The sequence below is a fragment of the Mugil cephalus genome, chromosome 10, assembly GCF_022458985.1.
Source record: "Mugil cephalus isolate CIBA_MC_2020 chromosome 10, CIBA_Mcephalus_1.1, whole genome shotgun sequence".
Classification (NCBI taxonomy): domain Eukaryota; kingdom Metazoa; phylum Chordata; class Actinopteri; order Mugiliformes; family Mugilidae; genus Mugil; species Mugil cephalus.
Window position 1 is genome coordinate 6,450,222 of NC_061779.1, and position 26,403 is coordinate 6,476,624.

At 40.8% G+C, this 26,403-nt stretch overlaps 3 protein-coding genes and 1 non-coding gene across 4 annotated transcripts; 3 read left to right on the forward strand and 1 right to left on the reverse strand.

Annotated features, from left to right (window-relative positions):
- The first annotated feature begins 1,488 nt into the window (after positions 1-1,488).
- Positions 1,489-9,216, forward strand: tgm2l (transglutaminase 2, like). Its single transcript, XM_047596586.1, has 15 exons — positions 1,489-1,595; positions 2,005-2,169; positions 2,943-3,173; positions 3,380-3,498; positions 4,988-5,116; positions 5,351-5,528; positions 5,666-5,789; positions 5,881-5,984; positions 6,116-6,258; positions 6,362-6,461; positions 6,699-6,844; positions 6,953-7,082; positions 7,188-7,348; positions 7,691-7,827; positions 8,061-9,216. Exons 1-15 carry the CDS (start codon positions 1,580-1,582, stop codon positions 8,242-8,244), a joined length of 2,067 nt encoding a protein of 688 aa, XP_047452542.1. The 5' UTR covers positions 1,489-1,579; the 3' UTR covers positions 8,245-9,216.
- A 3,456-nt stretch (positions 9,217-12,672) lies between these two features.
- trnal-cag lies at positions 12,673-12,755 on the forward strand. The gene has a single exon. It is a non-coding gene; the product is annotated as a tRNA-Leu (tRNA).
- A 1,093-nt stretch (positions 12,756-13,848) lies between these two features.
- On the forward strand, positions 13,849-22,804 carry LOC125015342 (plasmolipin). Its single transcript, XM_047597106.1, has 4 exons — positions 13,849-14,445; positions 19,662-19,835; positions 20,351-20,464; positions 21,446-22,804. The coding sequence occupies exons 1-4, from the start codon at positions 14,080-14,082 to the stop codon at positions 21,551-21,553; spliced, it is 762 nt and encodes a 253-aa protein (XP_047453062.1). The 5' UTR covers positions 13,849-14,079; the 3' UTR covers positions 21,554-22,804.
- Positions 22,795-26,267, reverse strand: LOC125015343 (ADP-ribosylation factor-like 2 binding protein). Its single transcript, XM_047597107.1, has 7 exons — positions 26,136-26,267; positions 25,743-25,815; positions 25,102-25,163; positions 24,523-24,629; positions 24,303-24,388; positions 24,017-24,113; positions 22,795-23,761 (listed from the first exon to the last, which is right to left on the reverse strand). The coding sequence occupies exons 1-7, from the start codon at positions 26,152-26,154 to the stop codon at positions 23,663-23,665; spliced, it is 543 nt and encodes a 180-aa protein (XP_047453063.1). The 5' UTR covers positions 26,155-26,267; the 3' UTR covers positions 22,795-23,662.
- Positions 26,268-26,403: the final 136 nt, after the last annotated feature.

Consider the following 26,403-nt stretch of genomic DNA (forward strand, 5'->3'; position numbering starts at 1 on the left):
GTCCCATACTTACCGCTTATACTGGTCAACTCCCATTCACGGCTGGGTGCGACTTCCTTCTAAGTCTCTTAATGAAGACACATTGTGAAATCTGTCTCCACGAGCCTATACCCACGCTAGTTTTATTTCCTGCGTTCTGTTTCAGTATATATTAAGAAAATGTCAACCTTACATAACGCCTTTTTCGCCTTTTAATGCCCTACAAAATTTTCCATCACAAATTTAAATTTCTTTAAATGCACATTAACATTATTCCAGTATATTTGCAATATGCAATATTAGCAGAAGAGAAGCTGACTACACTGTTAACTTGTCTTTTACTCCCATGAACCAACTACTGAGGCCACAATGGCGCGGTGATTCACTGTCTCGAATGCATTCAGTTATGTTTAAAGGTAAAACATGAGTCTGTCAGATATTTTCTTTATCTGTCAATACACCAGTTAGGTATGTCTATGTTTACACCCTACTGCAGCACATGTTTGAAATAAGCAAATGATTTGAACCTGCGTATTATTTGAATAGCTTAATATTGAATGCAAAATGATAATAATGATGTATATTTAGAAACAGTTTAATATAGAACACATACAATAGGTAGGGGGTCCCTACTTAATCTCAGTATCAGTTTGGGGGTCCTTGCACAAAACTGTAGCAGTGTTTTAACAGGATTCTTAAGAATGACATTGTGAAATCTGTCTCCACGAGTCTATACCCACGCTAGTTTTATTTCCTGTGTTCTGTTTCAGTATATATTAAGAAAATGTCGACCTCACATAACCTTGTATTTCCTAAATAGTCTGTGCAATTGTTAGCTTGGATTTGCAGAGTCTCTTCGGAAACTTGCTTGACTAGTTTTTGCTAATAACCAGATGCTGGCACAACCATTATCAGTCATCTGACGGGAAGCTTCGTGGGGGACAGAGATTACTGTATTGTAAATTGAACTCAGTCCACCTCCGACGTTTTTTCCAATATGACGTACACATATTTCTTAACCCCTCTATCAAACCATCTGTCTTCTCTGGCCACAAATGTGGATGTTATTGTCTTAAAAGGAGTGTCCTCCGTTCTTCAGGTGTAGGTGGACTGCTGGGTTGTTTCCAGGTAGTTTGTCTCTCCTGTGTTGGCACATTTATTTACATGTCTTTCCCATAATGGACTATCCCTGCTTACTGGAACACTGCTGACTCTGCAGTCGAGGTTATAGCCCCCAACATCCTTTGCCCTAGTGTTTTCTAAAGCTGCATTAACACCAGCAGCATCAACCCTTCAACAGCAACAAAGCCCCGTCTGTCTCAAAGTGTGCTGTGAAACATCCATCACTCACAAAATGTAAACACACACATGCTTACACACTCCCATAAAAGTGAATTTTTGGGAAGTGACCTGGAGGTTGGGTGGAGCAAGTGAGTGATTTTCGGGTGAGCATGTGTCAGAGAGGTGGGAGGGTTTGGCTTTTTTGGCGTATATATACAGGACTGTGATGGACACTTAGCAGCAAAAGAAGAGAGTGAGGACACTTGGAGCCACATTTCACATTTAATAGACGAGGAAGACGAAGAAGAAGTATACAACAATGACGTCCATCGGGGGTAAGTGATATACAGTAGAACCCATCTATTGCTGTAAATGCTCACTTCTATAGAGTTTACTTCGTATCGGTTAAAACCTTTTCGGAGTTTATGATGTGAATGAAAAACGTACCAATGTTTGACTTCACATTTGGGCGCGATGTGAGCCACCCTAATCCCTGCCACAATGCTCTGCCGAAGGACAAAGGCTCTAATTCTGGTGCAAATACTTTTCGCTTGACAAGCACATTAATTAAAATGTTATTTGAAAGAGAATGAGAAATGAATGTTGCTTCAGAAACAATAAGGCTTGTGACTGCAATGTTACACGTAGAACTGTTTCATCTCTTTCGGGATTTCTGTTCGCAAACTACCGAGCAGACGTGACCGTAGACTGACTGTTACATTTTGCATTTGTTGGTCTTCATAGGTTTGATTACTGGTGTCGATGTGAGAAGCCGCGAGAACAACGCGAACCACCGCACCAAGGAGATCGATGGGCAGCGCTTGATTGTCCGCAGGGGTCAACCTTTCTACATAACTGTGCAGTGCTCTCTGCCTTTCGGACACGAACTGGAAGTGGTCCTCCACCTTGGTGAGTTTTGATACAGCTCGACAAAGATGCCTCTTGTCTTCATCTGTGGCCACTGGGCGTACAGACTTAAAATTGTTTACCATCATTTACTTATTTAAGTTTTAATTTGGGAGATTTACCCTTTGTGATGAAAGATCTACTCGTAATTCCCAAGATTTATTTTAAAAATATTAACCGGTAATATTCTCTGTTTATGAAGGTGTTGTTTACTGTCATCTACAGCTCAGTTTTGCCTTGGCGACAAGAAGAGAGATAATTATTATTTATCCAGAAATCTCTCCATATCTTCAAGTGAAAACAAGAACTTGAATCTGCTGTGGTTACAGTGGATTTCAAAATTAAGCATTGTATTCTGTAATTGCGTATACCTAATAGCAATTCTGATATTTTTCTATCTACAGGAAAAGCAAAGATGGTGACAAATGTGAAAAATTTCTGTTAGGTTTAGGTGGGAACCCTAGTTGAAAGTTAGATGACTGATTTCATTCCACACTGAAAGAATCAACACTGAAATAGAGAATCAAAACAAGATAATTGTGGAACCTTCCTCATCACCTGAAATAAAATACATACTGAGAAATACAGAAATTGAATATGTTATCTGTCTTAGCCAAACATTTTGTCGTTATGACCTCTATTTAACTAAACATTGGATCAAAGTCCAGGATTTTCTGATCGGGCTTTAAAGCTAGACAATGTGTTGAGGAGCTTTAAGAGGCTTCCAGGTTTTGTTTTATAATGCTGACCCAGATAACTTTATTTATGTCATTCAGGAAAGAGCGAGGATGTGGTGATCAAGGCTCAGAGGGGGTATGGGGACAGAGACAAGTGGTGGTTTTACCAGGAAGGAGCGCACGATGCAATGCTGCTGACTGTGCACAGTCCAGCGGACGCTATCGTTGGCAAGTACCGCCTGGCTGTGCTGGTCACCGCGCCGGACGGACGCATTGTGGACAAAGTGGACAACACTTGGTTCCACGTGCTTTTTAATCCGTGGTGCAGAGGTAACAAAGAAAGCAAGCTGCAAACACTTCACACATACAGCACATACAGTACGTTCATTCATAAACGTTCTCATGCAGCTCTGGAAGTTTTCACTCTATAGTGTCACTAGCATCTGATGTCTGTGTTGATTCAGTCCCTCGGAAGAAACATGAAACAAGATGTTTAATGTCTCTCTTTCTGCGTGTGTGTTTGATGTGCGTACCAGATGACGTGGTGTACCTCCCTGATGACGCTCTGCTCCGGGAGTACGTGATGAATGAAGATGGAATCATATACAGGGGGTCCTGGGATTACATCGGAAGCATTCCCTGGAATTATGGACAGGTAACAGAAACAGGAAAACTAATTTTTCTAACTTTGTGAGAAACTATAGTTGACATAATGCATTCCCTTGTCTCTCCCCAGAACCCTAACAAACCTTTACCCTAAAACCTTAATGGTCAGCGAAAAGGATGCACAATGTTGATATTCTCCAGGACTTCATTTAAAAAAGAAACACATGTGCACTCACACACTGATAAAATGTAGGTTAAAAAAATTACTTTTGCAAGTAAAGTCAACTTGTAAAAGTAAGTTGAATTAATGTTGTAACAACAAAGACTACTCTTGTTTGATATACAGGAAAAAATGACGCAAAAAGTTACCTTACTTTTTTTTTAAGTTGATGGAGCACCGTGTTTTTAACAGTGCATGGCCGATTTACAACTAAAACGCCTTGCTAACGGTGTTAGCTAACGGCTAACCGGTGTTAGCTCCGTAAGCTAACGTTACTTTAAATTACAGCTATTTGCAAACTTTGGCTTGAAATTAAATTTGAATCAAGCATTTTAGAACAATTTCAGTGCACGGCCGACTTACTGCTAAAAACACCATGCTAATTGTGTTAACTAACGGCTAGCCAATGTTAGCTCCGTACGCTAACGTTACATAGAAGGAAAAACACATTTCTGCTTACTTTAAATTCCAGTTATTTGCAAACTTAAGCTTGAAATGTAATTTGAGTCAAGTATTTTAAAATAACATCAAAGTCTTTGCCACTTGCTATTGTTAATTCCAAATTACATCAAGCAAGAGTCTCCAGTTATTTTACTTATTCATTTTTACAACAATATAAAACAACAATATAAAACCTGAAACACGGCAGTAATGAATCAACTATATCACTAACATTGACCCAATAATTACCTTAATAATTATTTTTCTAATTTCTTCTTTTGTGGAGCTGGTTGGTTGGTGCGATTTACACCAGGCCACAGTTGGAGCAGAGTAAATACCGTGAGCAAATTGTGTGTTGTGGGGTTCTTTCATACAGCGTGTTAATTAAAAAAACAAAATGGCTTGATGAATTCAAAACATAATATATTCATAACAAGAGACAAAGACTTTTATTGTTATTATCACAGGCTTAATTATTTTGACTATTGACTTAGACTGACATTTTTTAATGTATGCAAACGCACACTGCACTATTGGATCTCTCAAATGCATCCTCAGCACGTCCTTGGTGTGTGGCCTCAGTGTTGTCAATCAGGCCGGTGGATGGCTCGTGTGAATTGTCACAGCTGTGTGACAGCAGAGACACTAGGGCTTTGACTGCATCAGGAAATCTGTTTGTTGGATGAAGGAAACTTGTGGATGAGACGTGTGAGAATGTGACCAAACCACACAAACAAGGGCTTGTCTTCTCACGGTTCTCTGGGAGAGCAGAGACAAACAGACTGACAGTCAGGCCTCCTCCTTCTCCTCAACAACCAAAACTTTGCTTCACTTTTTGGGGTCTCTCTCACGTATTCTCCCCTTGTTTCTCTCTCAGTTTGAGGACAATGTGATGGACATCTGTTTCGAGGTCTTGGACAACTCCAAAGATGCCCTAAGAAACTCAAAGATGGACATTGAACGCAGATCTGACCCCGTCTATGTCAGCAGGATAATCACAGCGATGGTAACGACCTCTTCCACTCTCTACTGAAAACAATAACGAGTGTTCAACAAGTAAAACATATTGGTTCAGTTTAGTACCAAATATGATCTGACTAGTATCCAGTCTAGGAGCAGCCCAGTATAAGCGACAGAAGCTTGAGTGAAACATCCTCTACATGTAACTAAACTGATTTTTTTTCACGTGTAAGCGTATGCTTCTTGTCTTAAATACCATCTTCTCTCTCCACCTGTCCAGGTGAATGCTAATGGTGACAGGGGTGTGGTGGCCGGGCGCTGGCAGGAGCCGTATGCTGATGGCATCGCGCCGTATCGATGGACCGGCAGCGTACCCATCCTCCGCCAGTGGAGCAAGTACGGGGCCAAAGCGGTTAAATACGGGCAGTGCTGGGTGTTTGCTGGTGTCGCATGCACAGGTAAGAGTATCATAGATTTTTGCTTCTGCGAGGATGGTTGATTTAGAAACATCCACACCTTCTACTCAACTAAAATTGGAGTGAGATTTAAACAAAGAAAGAAAAGCAGATGAGAGATGCGTGGGAACTTTTTACAGTGCTGCGCTGCCTGGGAATCCCAACGCGCTTCATCACCAACTTCAACTCCGCCCACGACGTCGATGGAAACCTCTCCCTAGACTACATACTTGATGAGAGTGGTGACAGCAGAGACAGCAGCTGGTAGGATGCACAAACAGAAATACGGAATTAAAAATGAGACAATTTGGTGAAAGGTTGTTTAATGTAACCTCTTCTCTCTTTGTGATTTTAGGAACTTCCACTGTTGGGTCGAGTCCTGGATGAGGAGAGAAGATCTCCCCAAAGGAAACGATGGCTGGCAGGTTTTGGACCCCACCCCTCAAGAACTCAGCGAGGGTACGTTGCTCAGTCCATTTGATAATTAAAACTGAATGACTTTCACTGATGACTTTCTTTGATATCACATGTAAAATAATACTGTAGCAACTTTAAATTATTTAATGATGCTGAAATCCATTTATCCACAGGTGAGTTTTGCTGTGGTCCGTGCCCCGTGACGGCCATCAAGGAGGGAAATCTTGCAATCAAGTACGACGCTACGTTTATCTTTGCTGAAGTGAACGCTGATACCGTCTACTGGGCCATCGGACCAGATGGCCAGCGACACAAGGTCAGTGATTTTTCTTTTGACCGTCTTTTACGAGTTAGGAATTGCCACTACTTATTAAATCCAAATAATTAAACAAATTAAATGATGACGGTTGTTGTGACAGGTCAGAGTGGACCAGAGCAGTGTGGGGAGGAACATCAGCACCAAAAGTGCTCATGGTGACTTTAGAGAAGACGTCACTCTTCACTACAAGTATCCTGAAGGTTAGTAAAGGTGTATGTAGATCAGAGGACTCAGCTTAACTGAAATTAAATTTAATGAGGTCTATATGTCATGTTTAGTGTTGCCTCCGGGTTGTGAGATAAGGCCTGAGCATGTACTGTAACCATGGCTCCTGCCCTGTGTTTTTCAACTGTGTAACTTGAACATTGTCTACCCACAGTCCTCCCTTTGGACTTTCCACTAGAACTAGTTGTGATGGACCATTATCCTCTCCACAGGTTCCCAGAAGGAGAGAGAGGTGTTCATGAAGGCGGGCCGTCCTGTCACAGAGCCGGACAACGGGATTACAGAACCAGAACAACTGCAGCTGTCAATCCAGCACAATAAGCCTGTGTTTGGGACAGATTTTGATGTTGTTATTGAGGTATGAAGGGCCCAGACTGCAGCTGAATAAAACAGATGACAGTATGAAGAAATTCATGTGTTCGTTCTCGTGCGTTCTGCTTTGTAAGTGAATCCATGCTGTCCGCAGGTGAAGAATGAAGGCGGTAAAGACGCTCACGCTCAGCTGACCATCCTGGCCATGGGTGTGACTTACAACTCCGCCCACCATGGAGAGTGCAAGAAGCAGACATTCACTCTGACTGTCCCGGCTTTCCAATGTAAGAAACTTAAATAAACGCAGGAACCTCTCCTGCAGTCATAGACTGGCTGCCCAGTGTACTATTCTCTCGTCTAATATTGTGTGTGTGTGTGTGTGTGTTCAGCCCACAGAGAAGTGATGCGTATGCACTATGACGACTATGCCAGGTGTATCTCTGACCTTAATGTGGTCAGAGTGAGAGCACTGTTAGAGACTCCGAGACAAAACACACCAGTAATGGCATTGGCCAACATCCCATTGAGCATGCCGGAGGTCAAGATTTCGGTGGGTACACAGCAAACACACTGAACCATGTTAGCACTTAGCCAAGATGCACTTATCCTAATGATGGAAGGCTGATGAGTTTTTATGTCTGGAACCTCAGTCATGGCCTGTTGTGTCAGTATTTTAGTGCCTCTGCAATCGTTCCTGTCCCAAAAATGAGGGATTCAGATTATTAATTATTAATCTAATATTTTGTTTTTAATATATTAGCATTGTTAAAGATGTGTTAAAGCTGTGGAAACAGGATATTTAGTTGTTGATTTAGTTGGGGATACTTTGTCTTGAAAGCACAGCTTTATATGCTCCCACAGAACATCGAGCTTCTGTCTTTTCTTTCTCCAGGTTCTTGGAAAGGCTGTTGTGCGGGAAGAATTGGCAGTGCGCATCACCTTAGTCAATCCTCTTCCAGTCCCACTGAAGGGCGGTGTGTTCACTGTGGAAGGTGCCGGCCTACTGTCTCCCAATCAGATCGTCGTTGCGTAAGTGATGACTTCACCACCTTTGCTATGAGGGAACACACTTTAAAACTGATGTGCAGAGTGACTCAAACCCATCTCGTTTGTCCAACTTCCTAACAAGCTGTTTATCATTTCTGCTCCTGTACTCTTAATGGTGCTTAATGTTTCCACTTTCATCAAATCACAACATCCCAGTCAGTTCGTGTCCTCAAAATTAAAGCGAAGTATTCTTCTTTTTCTTTTCTTTTTTCCAGTGGAGTTATTGACCCAGGCCAGAAGGTGACGGTGAAATTCTCTTTCACCCCAAGGAGAAGTGGGGTGAAGAAGCTCGTGGTGGACTTTGACTCTAACAGACTGAAGGACGTGAAGGGAGTCACCACTGTGGTCGTTAACAAGAGGTGCAAGCCTGTGTTCCCTGGATACACTGTATGTTACTAAAACCAGTACATGTCCAGCAGGTACCCCAGTTAATGACGCCGATTCTGATTTTGATCATATTCTGGGCTTCCGTTTGCATTAAGTGAATCTGGTTATTTTTATCCCTGCATGTGTGATGAATAAGTATCTCAGTGCTTTTTGCACAGGTGCCTATGATGTTTATGATACAAATCATGTTACCAATCCTGTGGCCTGTTTGCCACAGACCTCAGTAGCATTTGAAATGTTTTCCCATCTAAGCTGCCATGTAGTAATTGTTTTGTTACAGAAAGACAGACGTCTGTTTTTTTTACTTGCTCCAGCTTTTGTTGCTGCCATCGTTTGAGTTTCTGTCACAACACATGTCTGAACACGCTCAGAAATCTCACCGCAATTTATTTTCTGAGAGCTGGCTATTATGATTGGGTGTCTCAAAAACTGAATAACGAGTTATCCGGGATTCTGGCTTTGAGATTGAAATACAGTATATGCAATAACTGGATATGTCAAAAAACAAAAACAAAACAAAACAAAAAAACTGATCATGACTGGGATACTCAAGTACATGTAAACATCACTCCCTTGTGATGAGTTCAGTGTTAGGAAGAACTTCCCTGTTTGAATGTAAATGAGTATCAATGTAAGTTTTAATTAAATGATTTGGAACATTTAAGTTTTGTTGATATGCACAATACACTGGACATAGTATTAACTTCAAACCACTATGCTTTGTGTCTGCAACATGATTCACAGAACCACAGTCTCAGCCTGGCACTAAATATGCATTATATATTTTGCTTGTTGCGCCATTTCATGTCTTGCATTTTCTGGCCCTTGTTAAGTATCTGATAACACAATATGTGTATGTTTGTTTCATCTTTGCACTTTCTTTGTAATACCGAAAATAAAAATAACATAATTGGACGCATTTTCATAACAATGAAAGTGAAAATTCTGCATATTGTGATTTCAATAAACATTTTTTCGAAAGCACTTACTTGTCTTTGGCTTTGTTGTGAGATAGACTAACACTGCTTTAAACTGTGTCCTATACACCCTTACTGTATAATAGTATCATTGCAACCAGTATCCCATGCTAGAATTTAAAATGATGCAGGACTGGCTGAATGATTCAGATTACTTTGCATGGATCTCAGTGGCAGACAGTAGTCCGGTCCCCTCTGCAGTGAACAGGTTCAAGTCAAAGAGGTTTTTAATTGTCAATTCAAGCATATGTGGCAGGTGCAGTCCATAGTGAGAAGAGAGGAGGTTCCTCCAGGACCACATGGCTACATGAAGACATAGGACTAAGTATAATACAAGGGAGGGAACATAAAGTGCACGGGTGCAAACAATATAAAACATTGCAGACAACAGTGCAAGAATGAGAGACAGTGCAAAGACGAACGATGCGTCTAAAGAAACGATATATTATATAGAACAGAGAACAGCACCAACTAATAAGCAGACAAACAGAGTGTGTTCAAAACATGCAAAGATGTGGGCAAAGGGCTGACAGGTCATAGATATAGGATATGATAGTATTATGGTTGTGGGTTTCTATTTGTGTATGTTCAGTCCAGTTTCATGGAGTTCAAGAGTCTGGTCATGTCGGCTCAAGTGCTCCAGTTCCTTTTCCCAGATGGAAGGAGTGGGAGGAATGTGCATGAATAGTGTCCTTCAGCAGGAGCGGTAGAGGGTTGGTGAGGGCGATGCAGGCCGCCACTTGTTTAGATACAACAATCACCCTGTGAATTAGGAAGCGGAGACAACTGTGAAGGTCCATTGGGAAACATTCATTTCAGTCTCTGGTATCATGTGGGCTAATGGGGATTAGTCTCTCAGGGTGTGTGTAAAGTTACGGACACAACAAACGGATATCGAGAACCAGCAACAAACCTTGACTGTGATGTCAACTCATGTTGCCGGCGTACTCAAACATATCGCAAAAAAAGCTGAAAACAAGGACAACTAGACTTGTAGAAGACATTTCACCCGAGTAGCTTCTCCTAGGTTTACATAGGCACCTCTGTGGGTGTTGCTCATTGGGAATTCAGGTGACTAGTCTTAAGGGTTTTGTAGTAGTACGACCCAATTGCAGGACACAGGGATGATCCAGGAGTACGAAATAAATCTGAATTTAATGGCGAAAAACCTGCAGCAATAGCAGGTTCGTCAAAAGACTGGCACTGACAAAATCAAGACTGGAAGCACGACTGTAAGACAAACTGGGTGACCCGACCTATACACACCTGGGCAGACGAGCTGACAAGACACAGGTGAAACTAATGAGGGTGGAGCACACGAGCCAAACCAAACCAACAATCAAAGAGGGAAAGATTGCACACTTAACTCTATAAGCAACCAGGCATCAATGTATTTCAGACTAACTAGCGCGCTAAGCTTGTTCTGATTGCTCTCATTACAAGCAGAGTGAAATAAAATTATTGACTGGTCTTAGACTGAATAGTAGTCAGTGTTTTTGTTAGACTGTGGTTATTGTTTTTCAGTAGATCATCGCAGTGATCATCTTGCTGACATAGACAGCGTCTGATCAGTGTCCATCTTTGAGTTTTTCTGGGCGTCTTTGGTGTTGTCCGAGACCTCAGAACAGACATGTAAGAGAAAATACGGAGGCAGGACAGGTTGGCCTGTGTGTCTGTAATACTTTTACACCACCACCTCCTGACTGTCAGTCTGTTTGTCTCTGCTCCACCAGCGAGCTGCGAGAGGACGAGCTCTTGTCTGTGTGGTTTGGTCACATTCTCGCACATCTCGTCCAAAAGTTTCCTTCATCCAACAAACAGATTTCCTGATGCAGTCAAAGCCCGAGAGTCTCCGCTCTCACACAGCTGCGACAATTCACACAAGTTATCCACACCCAGACGCACGGACGCACACAGCCCGGTGTGTGTGATTATTGCAGGTTTGAATAATTGAAACTGTTAAGACGACTCATCATGTTTCATGTTTCTTCCGAAGAACTGTAGTAAGTGATTGTGACACATGAGTGATTGTGACACAAACGAGCTGCACGGGTGACGTGTTTGTACCTACCTGCTTTGGCTGCTACCTTTGCACCACATATTAAAGAGCAAGTGGAACCAAATGTTGTCCATTTTCTTTATAAAGAATCTGCCTAGCCAGTCCACTGGACTGTGCATAGTCAGCAGCATTTCATCCTGCACTGCTTTGTCCTTCTTCCCATGATCCTTCTGAACTTTGAACTTATCTCTTTCAATGAACCAACATAAAATCAATATCTAGTGTTTGTCACAGTCCTATATGTACACAGGCCGGCCGTGCGACCTCTCCAGTAAACCTCCACTCCATTACTTCCTCTATTAATACAAGCTGACAGTCTGCTGTGGGTTAATGTTTGTGATTATTATATTATATAATGCATATTAATTAGTCATAAATCTAAACACCCGTTCATCACGTATGATTAATTAACTAACGACCTCTATCAGAAACTGAAAAGATTCACTTCTTGTGCAATGGATGATGATGATGATGATGACACAGTTTCCATTCACCCACTCTGTGCCTGCTCATAGGGCATGACCTTAGGTTGGTCATCTAAAAGTTTTGGTTCCTCAAAAAACATCCAGCCCATGCAAGTTATTATTAGCTTTACAATTTTCCCTGAAATGTTACGTTTGAATATGGAAATTAGGTATTATCTAAAAACGTGCATTTAAGTGAAGGCTTGCTAAACAAAATTGATTAAATAAACACTCAAATGTGTATTATGGACCTTTTCTTTCCACCAGACAGAAGGCCAGAAATTATGAAAGCAGTCCAGAATGCACAGAAATGGAGGACAAAAAAAAAAAAAAATGAATGAACGAATAAGTAAATAAATAAGTAATACATATAGATATATTCCATAAATAAATCAATCAATCACCTAATACCTAATACCTAATACTACCTGCCATAAATAATTAAATAAATACCTAAATATAAATACTATTTATTTATCTATTTTTAATTATGGCAGAGTTGGTCTTCCATACTCACACTATTGCACGGGGTAGATTTTGGTTCGTGTCATTGCATTCACTCATGTCATTGTACTTTTATTTTATTTGTTTTTCCGTAAACATCTCTGTGTATATTTTATACATCTTTTTGTATTGTATGCCAAGTGCCTGTACATCGCTGCTGCATCAGTGAAATTTTGCGGTATCAGCGTTCAACGTGAGATCAAACTGTGCTGTATAAAGTATATATATATAGTCTGGACTCGAAATGTCAGTTTGATGCAGTGGAGTAAAACGGGGTGTCGATCCCTGCAGGGACAAATAACTTATATATGAGAAGAGTAAATGTACCAGGTAGCAAACGGAAATGTTTTGGTTTGCTCAGAACAGAGTACATGCATTTTGCACTGACGTATGTGTCAGTTTGGTCTGTTTAGAGCCGGCAGGGGGAGCTCTCTCAGTCAGGATGGCCGAGCGGTCTAAGGCGCTGCGTTCAGGTCGCAGTCTCCCCTGGAGGCGTGGGTTCGAATCCCACTTCTGACATCAAGTTTTTTTTTCTTCACACAAATCAGTAAGTTAGTGAAGACAAATTAGATTCAACTGCATTGTCACTACATGAATAAACACAACAAGAGCTCTGTTTTTTCCTTCTCTGCTCTGTCACTTATTTTTCTCTGTTATTCTCTTCTCTGACTGGCAGCCTCGTTTCAGTCATTCCTGAGGAAGTTTACCACAAACAGGTTGCGACTGAGTGAGCAGATGCAGAATGTATCCAACCAAAGACATAAATAAATAAATATATATATATTCAGAAATACCCACTCAGTGTTCCTGCATCAGTTGGGCACTGATAAGTAAATGACCATCAAACAGAAGCAAACTGTATCTTTATTGTGGGGACAAGCTTCAGCTGTAGACAAATGCACGTTTAGTGCTGTAGAGTGTATTTGCAGACGGAATAGATTAGATTCAACGTTGCTGTCTCTGCATGTATTACAGGTACACACACAACGAGATGCATCTAAAAGCACAAATAACGTTCTGATATAACAACAGTGCACTGCATTCCCCTTCGTCAATGTTAAAATGTTAAGTCTGCGTTGAAACGGTGTAATTAAACTGTGCGATCATTTCGGAAGGATGCAGCTTGTGGAGCTGTTAAGCTGAACTGAATTAAACACTCAAAGCTTACTTTAATTTTAGGCCCGAGCCAAGAACAACACGACACAATTAAACAGTCCTACAAACCCCAGTCTGTTATATTATAAGGTTTGTTTGTGTCACCACATTCCTAAAGGATGAATATGTGTGATTACCAGTCATTGCTTTATGCCTTTTATCTTGTATATATTGGATCCAACTCATCCAAACCCAATAAAATTGTTAATAGCGGCTAACAAAGTTCTCCCTCACCGCTGGTTTGAACTAGAGTTTTATAGGATTTAGAGTTTTGAAGTTAAATATTTACAGGGTCCTTTCAGATAATGTGTCATTTATTAAACAAAGCACAGTAGTATCCCCCCCCTCCCTCCTTATCACGACGCAGGTGAAGGACGTATGCACAGCCCATCTGCACCTGACAAACAGGGCGCGTGCGTCTGCGTGTGTCATATGGGCCCTGAGTCCATATGGGAGGTGCAGCACGAAGACACTGATGCAGAGGGAGATAAGATGACGAAACGCTCAATATGTGTGTGGGTGCGTGTGAAAGAGGGAGGGAGGGAGGTGTAAAGAGACTCCCTTCGTCTCCACCAACACCGTTAGACACCTGTGCAGGTGGAGGCATTGTCGGCTGGATATCTGAAACTTTAACCTCCTCTTGAACTGTTTTTCTTCAGTTTGTTCACTTTTATTTTATTGCAAATTTATGCAGCAGCGTTTTACTTCATATTTGTGTTTTTACAACTACCGTGGAGATTTGCAGGGGTTTTTTAGTCATTTCATTTTTTTTTTTTTGTTTTTGTTTTTGAGGAGTAAAACCTGTGGAAGAAGCCCCCGTCGGGAGTATCTGTTCTGTGACCGACCCCCAGTCTTTAAGGACTTTGTTGCTGTTGTTGACACCCATCACCCCGGCCCGGATTCAGGGATCATGGCGGACTTCCCGTCCAAGGTTTCCACGGAGACCAGCTCCCCCCACTCCCACAGCTCCCAGCACCAGGGGGTGTCTGCCAGGATCAGCGTGGACATGATGTTCATCCGAAGCGTCTCGGCCATCCTCATGCTGGTGGAAATAGTACGTAACAGAGCCACCGCTCACTCCTGTCATCCAGGAGAAATGTTTTTCTGCTCTGTCTCTTTGCTTTTTCAACTTATCGTCCTCAAATCCTATGAAAACATCACGTCACATAAAACCCTGTTCTTTTTAAAAAGGGATCACAAATGCCCACACACTGTTCCTGAATTAGCGGTGGTTTTAAGCAAACCGAGCCTTTACTGTGGGGACAAACTTGAGCTGTTGATTGATAGATGTTTAGTGCTCTGGAGAGACTTCGCTTCTGCAGGATGGTGCACGGTGGAGCAATATAAAAAGCTTCAGGCAATGAAGAGACAAATAATAATCCTCCTCTTTACTGACCATACTTTTCTCTTGTTTTGCACTTTTGGATTTCATTTGTCTCCATTTTAAGTCAAATGTTACTTGAATAAAATGGCAGTATCTGATATTCTGGGCGATTTAGGGTTAGCAAAATAGAGATGGACGAGTTTTCTAAATACAGATATTCATTGTGGAGGAAGAGTTAAAGGGAAACCACACTGTCTGATAAACTCCCCACATTAAAGCAGCCCTAGGTGAATATATTTGTATATCTGCTCTCTTAAAAAGTTGACACCGAATTTAAATATCGTTAAGTTCCAGATCGCGCGTCATAAATTCCACTGGTTATCCATCAACAGGATAATTACCGGAGCTGTTTTGCTTGGCGGTGTGCACCGGGACATTTATGCAGTCATCGTGTGAGGAGCGGACACTGAGCTGACGCCTGAAAATGAAACTGATAAGGCGTTTGTGGGTTCTGTATGTACTGTACATCGGTACATTTTGCAAGATAATATTTGATTGTGAGAGGAAGCACCGGGCGGAAGGCAGAAGTGACATCAGTGCTGAGCCTCAGGGCAATCCAACCATACCCCCCTTCAGAGACATATTTGCACTAGACTCTGTCTAAACAGAAGACATGTGACATCAGCGGGAGATCTTTGTCCCCTGGGGTAGTCCTCCTTTAAACATCCCGTTATTACTCTTAACCTGCAGCGACAACAGCTCAGTCTGAACGGACAGAAGCACTGCTGTTAATGTTAACACTCCATAAAATCTGTTAAATATTTATCGCCTCTCCATTCCTTAGCAGCTTTTAACGACACCTCATGGTGTTGTAGTAGTAAGAACAAGACTTCAGCAGTAGTTTATGAGGTGTGGCACTTTATTTGGACACTGGGGGCCGGATGTGATAGACCTCATTTAGCATGTTTCAACATTTACCTTGTACACGGCACACACGGATCACGCCTTTTCAGCCCAAATGTTCAAACGTCTGTGTGCACGGCTGCTCCCGTGTGAGCGAGGCCAATAATACTAAACTAACTTGACGGCACCTCATTTAATTTTTAATGTCACATTAGTGGCACATTGTTAACGTGAGTTGTCTTGCAGAACCAGTCGTGTGATGTTTTAAACGAGTACATCGACCAAAGGTTAATAAGAAGTAAAAGTCGAACCGGAATCATAAAACACAATGAAGCTTAACAGGTTGTAGTGGTGGCAATAAAAGCCAGGCCATAAACTATTGCTCAAGTCTTTTTGCTTGAACTTTAAACATGTATTAATAAATGAATAGATTTTTTTTTTTTTTTTTTTTTTGCTGGACACAGTGCACAACAGACGGTTTAAATCTGTGGTTTCCTCCCTCAGTCCAAAGACATGCTTGTTAGGTTAAGTGGTGATTCTAAATTAAGTTTAGTTTAGTTTTATTTATTTCAAACATTCAAAAGAAAAGAAATGCATGAAATGCATGTACAATTGAAAAAAGATAAGATTACTGGTGAAAAGGAGTGAGGGTAAGCAACACGCTTATCTGGCCCCACCCCTCGTCAGCATTAATACGTCATTATTCAATGTTTTATTCCTCCTCTGCTAAATAATAACAACAATAACAACAATAATAATATTTAAAGCGCTCTACTTCTTCTTCATTCCTGTGAGGATGGTTGTTTGTCTTTCTTTCCAGGGTGTGCCCTGCCTTTTTCCAAATGATAGCTTGGACAGACTCCAACCCTTCAACAGACTTAAGCGATAACAGATAATGAATGAATGGCTGGAAATCAATACAATACTGTAAACCTAGCACTTTGCTCCGATGAATCTAAGTCCAATATTCAGTCAGCTGTTGGCCTTCGTCTGGTCTCCAATGGCTCTTGAAGGAAAAGTCTGTATCTTTAGCTGCTAAATGCTCCATTCTGTCCACCAGCTGGTTGCTAACTTTGCTGTTTGGTGTTTGGGACTCAGTTGATCACATGCAGTCTCCAGCATTTGTGAGGATGGAGAAGAAAACTAATTGAACTAGTGTGTTCAGTAGAATTTACGGTCTTCTTTTTCTTTCAGCTGTTCCCTTCAGGGATGCTGTCTCTAAACCAGACAGCATCACTGGTCTCACCGCTGTCCTTTCCTTTCATTCTCTCTGCTACTCTTTTAGCCATATAGCTGAAGACTGCAAGAAAAAAAACCCTAATAAATAAACAAATTAAAATCGAAATTCAAGTGGGAACACTTGAAATTTAAATCCTTTTTAAGTTTTGCAAGTCTGAAATTAAAATATTAAAGTCTGTAAATATTATTTCATATTACATTTTCAATACTACTACTAGAGCCCTCTCAGCGCTTTCTAATGCATCACTGTGTGTAATTGTTCTCCAGGACTGAAACCTTGTAGGTGGTGATTTGAAAACTGCTGAACACGAACGGGAGAAATGTTGTTTGGAAACTTTGAAGGGCGTGTGGTTGCACTTATATAAGACGGTCGTTTCCAAAGTGACTCCCACTTTGAAAGCTGAAAACACATTTTTCAGCTTTTGAGTCAAGTGATTTTTGACAGCGTTCTGTCGCTGCACCGCTCACGTCTCTCAACTGCAAGTTTCAAAAACTTTCTTTCAGATTCGCAAAAAAAAAAAAAAAAAGGATTTCACGCATTTGCAGTTGCAATGTATGACAAGATTTTAAAAGTCTCGGATGCTGTGGAAAGGTACCGCTGTCCCACTCAGTGAATTTGAATGATGGTTAAAAAACATCCAGCATTGTGTTGTTGTTGTGTTGTAGACTCTGTGCATCCTTGATTTCTGGATGGATCCGTCTTCCCATGTTAAATCAACTTGTAAAAGCAACAGAAATTAAACAACATTAACATGCAGAGTTAGTGATTTAACCCAAGAAAGTTAAGGTTGGTTAAATGTTCACAAAAACAGACTTTCTGTTTGTCTGTAAACCGTTTAACTCTCAGTAAGAGCTCACGAGCTGAGAACGCGCATAATTTTTTCCAAGAAACGTTATTGTTGATGAAAATGAGTCGTCCCAAACACTAAAGGTGACCTAGTGTCACGTTGTTGACGACAACATTGTTTGATCGACCCACGCCCTTCAACAGTATTGACATAAAAAGACCACTTTTTAATCTGCATCATTATATTATGAGCAGCAATTAGTGTCCTGTTTCAAACTTCTGTCTCCCACTGCATTTTTAATGAATAAACTCCCCTGCATGCTGCGTTACAAAATGCATAATGTATAAACTGTGTCAGAGTGCAAGGTTGAACCAGAGGACAAAGTACTCCTTATCGCACCGTTTTGTCGTCTAATGTCACCCACTTCCTTTATCTTGAGGCTGCTTTGCCCATAAAGTAAGCAAGGGTGGGTTCCATTCAGATTCCCTGTCTGAAATAGTCATCGTGTTTCATTTAGGTCAGAAGTGGAAGTTATTTGTCGTCCCTTTAAAGGAGGTCAGGACAGACGCGTTTGTTAAGATAGGTGCTTTGTAAAGGTCGGCGTGAGGCGTGTGAAAAGTGAAACGTGATCTCTGTCTCGTGGGACAGAAGCAGAGAGACGTGCACAAAGAAGAAGAAGAAGAAGAAGAAGAATAGGAGCTTTGTGTGGTTTCTCTCAGGACGGTGTTTTTGCCTGAAAGAGTAGAAGAGACACAAATTTGAGACAATTAAGATGAAGATCTTAAAAAAATTTATTAAGAGCCGGTGTGTATATCAGTGTCACTGTGTTGAAATCAGAGGAAATGACCGTGTGGATTGACGTAATCCACGGATGCACTGAAGAAAAAGAGGAAGCAGAAGTTTCCAAAGTTGATCACTGTCACTTTCTCAACACTATGCTCGGCAGGAAGACACTGTCCCATGAAAGACATGAGGTTTTGAGTTGACATTTACGTAATAACAGTGGATTAAATATCTGAACCCAGAAATGATTCACAACTAAAAGAAGAGTCAAGAGTCAGAAACTGTATGAGCGATGTAAATGTTAAGCTAGATTGATGCTTCTGTATCAGAGCTACAGTGTAACATGTAACTACACATGAAAGCAATGCAGACCACAACTAGTATCCTCAAATTAATTTCCTCATCCATGTCTTTCTGCCGGACAAGCACAGAAAATTCTTCCGGCGCCTGCTTCCCACCCACCATCCACTCTGATGTCTTCATCTCTTTTTAGTAAAAGTAACAGCTAATCAATGTTAATTAGCTCTGACCTGAGCTGCTGAGTTTGGGCCGGGTCCTTAGACTTAGACAGACTTTAATGATCCACAAGAGACATTAACTGTAGCTCAGTTGTTACAGAAAGATGAGCCGTTATACAGCTGGATAAAGTAGGGAATAAAAGAAGTTCTGTATCGGTCACCATGAATGAGTTTGCTGGAGACTGAGCTCCTCTGTCCCTCTAGTGTTTGGTGTCCTCTTGTCCCTCACTGAGTAAATGATTCCAACTCTCGTCACAGCCTTTCGGATCAATTTGTTGATCGGGAAGATGATTTATCTCACTGATTTGTCTCACTCAGCCTACTTCACTTCATGTTTGGATAGTGTTTTTGAGAGATTTAATTTTTTCTCTTGCGGTTGGCTTACACCGATCAGCCACAACATTAAAACCACTTGCAGGAGAAGAAAATAACATTGACCATTCAGTGTTCTGCTGGGACACAACACAAAAACGGTTTAGGAACAACTCAAAAAACATGAAAAGCTGCACAAGGTGTTGACCTGATCCCCAAATTCAAAAACTCTAAAGGCCCCCAGAAGGCCCATGTCCCATGTCTGGGAGGCACGAGGAATGTCATAATGTTATGCCTGATCGGTCTATATACTCTAGTTTTAGTGATCTTATTGTTTTGTTTTGTTGTTAGTTGTCAGTACCTACCTGACAGGTAACCTTGTCTTGTTTTGTCCTCCCTCTAGGTTCTGGGGCTGCTCCACTGGGCACTGATAGCCGCCACCATTCCGTTAGTGCCGAAGGCGTACGGCTGGGTGATGTTTGTGGCCGTCACCCTGTGGGTCCTCACCACCATCCTCTTCTTCATAATCCTGTTCGGCGTCCAGCGACTACTGCCCCCCCTCCCCTGGCCCCTGATAGTAAGGAGGGGACAAGGATAAAAAAAATATTAAATGTGCTTTAACATTTAAACATGTAAAGGTTTAATGCTCAAAAATCCTGCTATGTGTGATCAACAAAACTGTTTTATTTCAGGCAAGAAATCACGTGTTTGCAGGCGTTCACTTTAAAGAACATCTTTAAAATAACCTTTCTTTTTCTGAGCCTCTCTGTGTAGTTGGTTTTAGATGATGATCAGCATGTAATCATTAGGCGTGCTATGAATTTACAGCTTCTGGTATTTAAATGCATCTGAGAAACTGTGCACAACAACAACAACAAGAATGACTGAAATTTAGATTTAAAAGTTTACAACCGAGGGTCAACAATCAGTCAAGGTCTGATCAAATTAAAAATGGCGAACTAGGATGGTGGATAGAAAGATAGTCAAACGATAAGATGAGGAGGCGGGATTTAGAAAAGCCGGAGAGGTAGAAAGACTGAAGAATAATTGTGGACTGATGACATGTGGCTTAAATGTCTCTGTTTCTTCCAGGTGATGGTGTACAATGGCATAGCCACGGTCCTCTATTTCACTGCCTTTGTGACCAACGCAGCAACTGTGGAGAGCTTCTTCCAGATCGTATACAATCATTTAGCAGCCGCTGCTGTAAGACACATGACACACCCTCAAACCGTTTAAACGTGCAAGAAACACACAGAGAACGCTTAATAATAGATCTGCAAATGCTCTTTGGTCTACGTGATAAATGGGTCTGTCATTCGTGTATTCAATCTGTCCTTCTCACTGACATCATTGTTTTGCAAGGTGTGTATCTGAAGGCATGTTTGCTTATTAGGGAGTGGCAGCTGCACGCAACATACACTTGAGTATGGGCTTGTCATGTGATTAAAAGTGCATTTTTACTTTGTACCGAAACTCCCACTAGCTCCTCCCTACTGCTATTAAAAATAAAAAAAAATCAATCATACACAAGTCACACATGCAAAGATTTGAAGTTGCATTGAAAGATAGTGAGGTGGTGAGTTCACTGGTGAGCTTAACAGTTCCTTACACAAACTAAAGTCCAGCTAAGCTAAGGTTTACAGCAATTATTATATGTCTTCATGAATAATAAATCACACATTTATCAGCAACCTTTCACCACCTCTGGCAAGTAAATTTTACAATCTGAGAATTTACTGGTAAAGGAGTCATATGACTGCCGATCAGCCATAACATTATGACATTATGACTTGATATCGTGTAGGTCTTCCCGCAGGTGTCCTGTGGTGTCTGGCAATCAAATCTTGTTAGTGGGGGGGCCCTTTGGATCCTGCGGGTTGAGGGGAGGGGCCCCTCTGGATCATCCCACAGACGCTTGATCAGTTTGGGATCAAGTGAATTTGGAGGCCATGTTAGGCTGCATCCTGCTGGGGATGCTAAGGATTGTCAGTGCTATGGGGTGATTGTGACACGAATGTCAGATCCAAAAGTCAGTGGTCAGTGTTATTTACTTCTCCAGTTAGGGGTCATAATGTTGTGGCTGACTGTTATGTAGATGTGAACGTATGTCTTTTATCTGCTATCTAAACAAATTCAACAGGTGTAACCGTCTTTTCTCACCCTCCTTCAATCCCCTCTGTCCAGTTCTTCGGTTCCCTGGTGACCGTGGCGTACGGCGTCAGCGCCTTCTTCTCCTTCAAGGACTGGAGGGAGGGCGGAGGAAGCGTCGCCACCAGCACAGTGCCGACCTAGGGCTCCGTGGAGCTTCCCGAAGCAGCTCCAGGGGAGGATAGTTCAGCGTGGATTCTCGTCTATCAACACAGTATCACTTGACTATTACTGATGAACCTGGTAACCTGAGTCTCGACCCTAGAGGAATGATAATAATCAGCGAAGAAGTATTCTGGACAAAGATTATCCAAACATTCATTCTCAATCAGACGCATTGTTTTAAACAACGCAGCATCAACACAATGGACATTACTCAGGCCTGAACATGAGATACTCCTAAAATGACACATTTCACATTAATCTTACATGCATCAAATGTCTCACTATGGTATAAAGAGCAATAGTTTGACATTTTGAGAAATTCCCCCTAGTTCCCCCTTATTCAGTCAGCCACTTAGCATAAATAATGGACACAAGAGGAAAAACAATTGTCCCAGCGCCTCTATAACCCACTCAATGACAATAATAATAATAATAATATCTTTTTGTTTACTGTCTTGAACTGTGCTTACTGTCTCCTTCCTTGTTTTCCATCTTTACTTTAAGCTAATTAACTATTTAAAATACAAGAATGTAAGAAATATCAAACTTTACTTTTAACTCTATAAAAACTAAGACTGTATTTGTAACTTTTCCTTTAACGTAGGCTCAGCTGTGAATGAAACTGCAAAGACACATATGAAATGATGCTTATTTTCATACGTCTGTACAGTTGCAGTATTATCTTAGTAAAATAGGATGTTTCCAAAGACAGAATCTATCAAGGTATTGAATGTAGCTAAAACAAACGTGTCTGGCTGTGATCTTTCCTGCTGTGTGATGGAAGGACCACACCTGTGAAGACTGTATCCAACCCTGAATTTACATCTTACTCATTTAAACTTGATATTAGAGACTTAGATGAAGAAGAAATGTTTTTTTTTTTCTTATCCATCAAGGAAAAACATGAAGAAACACAAGTTGTGTTGTATTTTTTGTTTACAGGGGCTTTTCAGCTGGTATATCTGGTTGCAATAGATACTTTGACATACGTGTCTCTGACAAAAGAAACTCTGAAGATGTAACTACAGGACATAAATGACTCCTCTAATCCTCCTCCTCTAATGTAAAGTGTGCAGCATATTTTTATGATTTACATGAAACCGCTCCTCTTGTACTGTAAGTGCCTTTAAAACAGGTTTTCTTTTTTTTTGTACTGAGAATTTGAATAATGCATTGATGATCCATTAGGGCTCCACCCTGCACTTGAAATAAAGCACATAAAACTTTAAATTGTTTATTTGAAAATATTTTTTTTTAACAACAACAACTGTATTTTTCCCCCACTGGTGACATAAATAACATATTTTGAACGAAAACTGCAGAAACAAGTAGAAAACTATTTGACAGTGTACCAAAAACCAATTAAAGACACGCACACACACTCGTACACACACTATTTACATTAAAAAACACTTTCACAAGCACAACATTCAATCCAAAAGAATTTATAAGCGGGCCAAATCATTTAAATCTTCATAAAAACATATATTATTAATTCTACCGATGTACTGTCTCATGATAAATACCAGGCAAAGACAGAATATTTAAAGCATTCAGTACTTTCTAACGTTTTCTTTCTCTCTGGTTGTTAAAGGATTTGATGAGCACCAGCACTAGAACTATTGCAATTCTCCAAACAGACAGATCCAATAAATGCAACGTCTAAACAGAACTAAGTGTTAATAAGAGGATGATTGTAAAATCAGGATCGGTTTCTCCCAGTCCATCTTCAACTACCTACAGGCTCCTCCGTAACACACACCCAATAAAACTAAGAGGAATGTGTATGTGACATCTTGACTTGTCACAGTAGAAGCAGCACAGGTGTATTACTGATGGCTGAATTCCACTTGTGCAATGTTACAGTTTACAGGGACAACTAATGGAACTGTGCCACCATTTATTCCTTCTGTGCTCTCCCTCTTGGGACGAGTGTTTGCTGTGAAACATGACTATCAAGAGCCATTTGTGCACAGACGGCATATTGAAGGGAACACTTTTCTCAAGGCCCATGAACAAAATTTTCACATGAACATATGGAGGAAGAGGCAATTCAAGTGTTTGATTATGTGCGTGTGTGTGTGAGCGTCACTGAGATTCAGCAGAGCCACTGTGTTTGGAGGCGAAAGTGTTCAGAGATGTGACCACTAGTTCCTGGCTCAGGTCCAGACCCCGGCCCTCCTTTTCCTAGAAACATACAGATTCACACAGCTGGTATTAACTCAGGGAACCATGTGCATTGATGCATTTGTGTTAGAGGTATAGAAGGTCATTCCAATGCAATGCAAAGAGTATATATATGTCTGTTCAGTGTGTGTGTTGATTTACTGTTTAAGACATAAAATTCTGTCGAGATTTGTCAATATATCTACCATAAAACAGAAATTGAGAGTAATAATTTGATTCTTATTTAGTTATAAAGAGGTTCTCCTAACTACTCACAGCTCTGTACTCCAGAAACATATCCTTGAAGGCCATGAAGTCGGTGAATGTGAGCAACATGTCAAAGATGTCACTTGGGACCTCCTCTTTGTGCTGCCTGGAGATACAGGGAAGACCGATTGAGGACCTTGAGTGCCACCTTGTGGTCCATTTCAAAATTGATTTCTCAGGAGAAACAAGTGCATTTAAAGCATCTCATCTATAATTTATCTGGTAGCTTTCAGTGACACCATATTGTTTTACCAAATAGTTGGAAAAGAGCTTGTGTTGTGTTGTCAAATCTTACATGAGCAGCTCTATGAAGTTGTTCATGTCAAAGCCGGGGATCCTCTCCATCAGCTGCTGCTCCAGGTGTTTCTCCAGCAGGCCAACCTACACAAAGGATAGGTATATTGTTAAGGATTCTCTATTAAGCGAAATTCCTCACTATATAAACGGAAGAGGGACTGTAACTGTAGCTGTGTGTGGAAGCTCTTATGAACCACAGTCTGACACCGGCAACTCACATATTCATTGAAGATGGGTGTGTAGCTGAGTTTGTTTTCATCGTCCTCATCAAACTCCAGGTAGTGTTTCTCCATGAAGCTCTGCTGAAGCTGCTGGAACTCCTCATCTGAGAAAAAAGTAGTGGACATATCTGGCATATCTTCAAAAGTAATTACTTAAACACACAACATTTCTGTCCCTTTGCAAACATTTGTTTTTTAACCTCAGTGTAGGTTTCTGAATTGTGCAAGTATATCATAGTTTTGTAAATGCTGGCCGCAACATAGGAATTCATATAGACAGCTTGTGGACATTTCTCTCTCACTGACTGAACTGATTGAAGAATTTTTATAACCTGAATCCCAGTTTCCTTGTATGTCCCCAAAGCCAATTCATTTTCAGGAAATTATGTCCTTTTATCACATTAGGTGAGTATTTCTTCATTTTCTAAACCCAACAAATATGAGTTTTACTTTCACACTATAAAACTATTTCAACAACAGTTTAGTCATCTTTCACAAACAGTATAATTGAGATATATTTTTCATAAAAATAACACGCTGCAAAGCTGCAAAAAAAGGCATCTTTACTAATCCTACCCATGATGATGTATTCTATACAGCCGATAACAGCATCAAAGGCCGAGTCTGCAGCTGAGGAACTAGGAGGAGAAAAACAAAAGTCAAAGCATCATAAAGTGTATGAGTCCCAAAATAAAGACAGACACATTTTCTGTCCCTTCAAGGTTACATAGTTGATCACTATATCGCTGATCTGTATTATTTCTACTGTCTTAAACATTTCTTATGTTATTTGCTGTGTCAGTGTTTCTAGGTAATTGTCTTGGTAATGTGAATCTGTGTCCAGAAATATTTTGGGGGCTGAGGTTCTGATGGACTACAAAATGGAGGGGGGTGCTTTTATTTGGCTGTCGGGTGTAAATATAAATATTTTTTCTCATTTCTCAATGACTGACTACACCTTTACTGACACAGTGATTAAGACCCAAAAATAATTTCAGATTGCTGTGAGCAGGAAAATAGATATAAAGAATCCTACATTGATCCTAAACTTGTTTTAAAGTAGTTGGCTTAACAAATACTACCTCGAGGGGAGATTTTAATCTTGAATACAAGGATAAAAAAAAAAAAATCATCATTCAAGTGCCTGAAGACTTGTCTCATAGTGATCAAGACCAGACCCCACCTCTGACAGACTGGGACCGGCGAAAAAAACCCACCTGGAAACAGCAAAGTCCTCTTCGTCCATATCAACCGTTTCTATGATCGGTATCTCTGTACAGTTCCGGGCATCTGGAGAAAGAGGAGACGAAACATCTGCTTACCGATATTTCAGTCATGTTACCGGTAAAACGAAACAACTAGCAATTAAATGTTAACTTTTACAACAACTGTAATATTAAAGTTAAAACACAAATCTGATTGTGGCTAGTTTTTGGCCGTTACTTGTCAATAGCGCTAGTTAGCTAACGGTTTGCTAACGTTAGCCAAACACATGTAAATGAACTGACGGATATATTTCATATTTTACTGATAAGAAACTTAAAGCATTTATTTCCACGCGTCTGAAATGTCACAAATCTAAATCACTTGGAGTTCACACATTCACTTACTGAGTTCCTGGATGTCCATTTTGTTTAAATAAATCGTTTATTGCTCGGTGACCAACAGCGAACGAAACGTTGTTGCCAAGGTAACGGTGAATGTATGTGCACCTGTACAACTCGTCGGGTAGAACACAACCGCTGAACGATAGTTCCTACCTGGGAACCTTCGAGTTTACCTTTCACATTTTCACAAGAATTTTAATATTACTCCATCTTTACTGGCCGAAGTGTAATATCTAACTACAGCTGAAGTCAGACGTTTACATACACTAGT

Bases quoted from the DNA above. Each gene is read 5' to 3' on its own strand.
- LOC125015342 (XM_047597106.1), top strand. From the start codon at position 14,080: ATGCAGCAGCGTTTTACTTCATATTTGTGTTTTTACAACTACCGTGGA. The intron at 19,836-20,350 runs GTAAGGAGGGGA...TGTTTCTTCCAG, and splicing joins CCCTCCCCTGGCCCCTGATA to GTGATGGTGTACAATGGCAT. The intron at 20,465-21,445 runs GTAAGACACATG...CCCTCTGTCCAG, and splicing joins ATCATTTAGCAGCCGCTGCT to TTCTTCGGTTCCCTGGTGAC.
- tgm2l (XM_047596586.1), top strand. The intron at 5,985-6,115 runs GTACGTTGCTCA...ATTTATCCACAG, and splicing joins CCCTCAAGAACTCAGCGAGG to GTGAGTTTTGCTGTGGTCCG. The intron at 7,828-8,060 runs GTAAGTGATGAC...TCTTTTTTCCAG, and splicing joins CCCAATCAGATCGTCGTTGC to TGGAGTTATTGACCCAGGCC.
- LOC125015343 (XM_047597107.1), bottom strand. The intron at 24,630-25,101 runs GTAGGATTAGTA...CTTTTTTCTCAG, and splicing joins TATAGAATACATCATCATGG to ATGAGGAGTTCCAGCAGCTT. The intron at 23,762-24,016 runs GTGAGTAGTTAG...GTATGTTTCTAG, and splicing joins TGTTTCTGGAGTACAGAGCT to GAAAAGGAGGGCCGGGGTCT.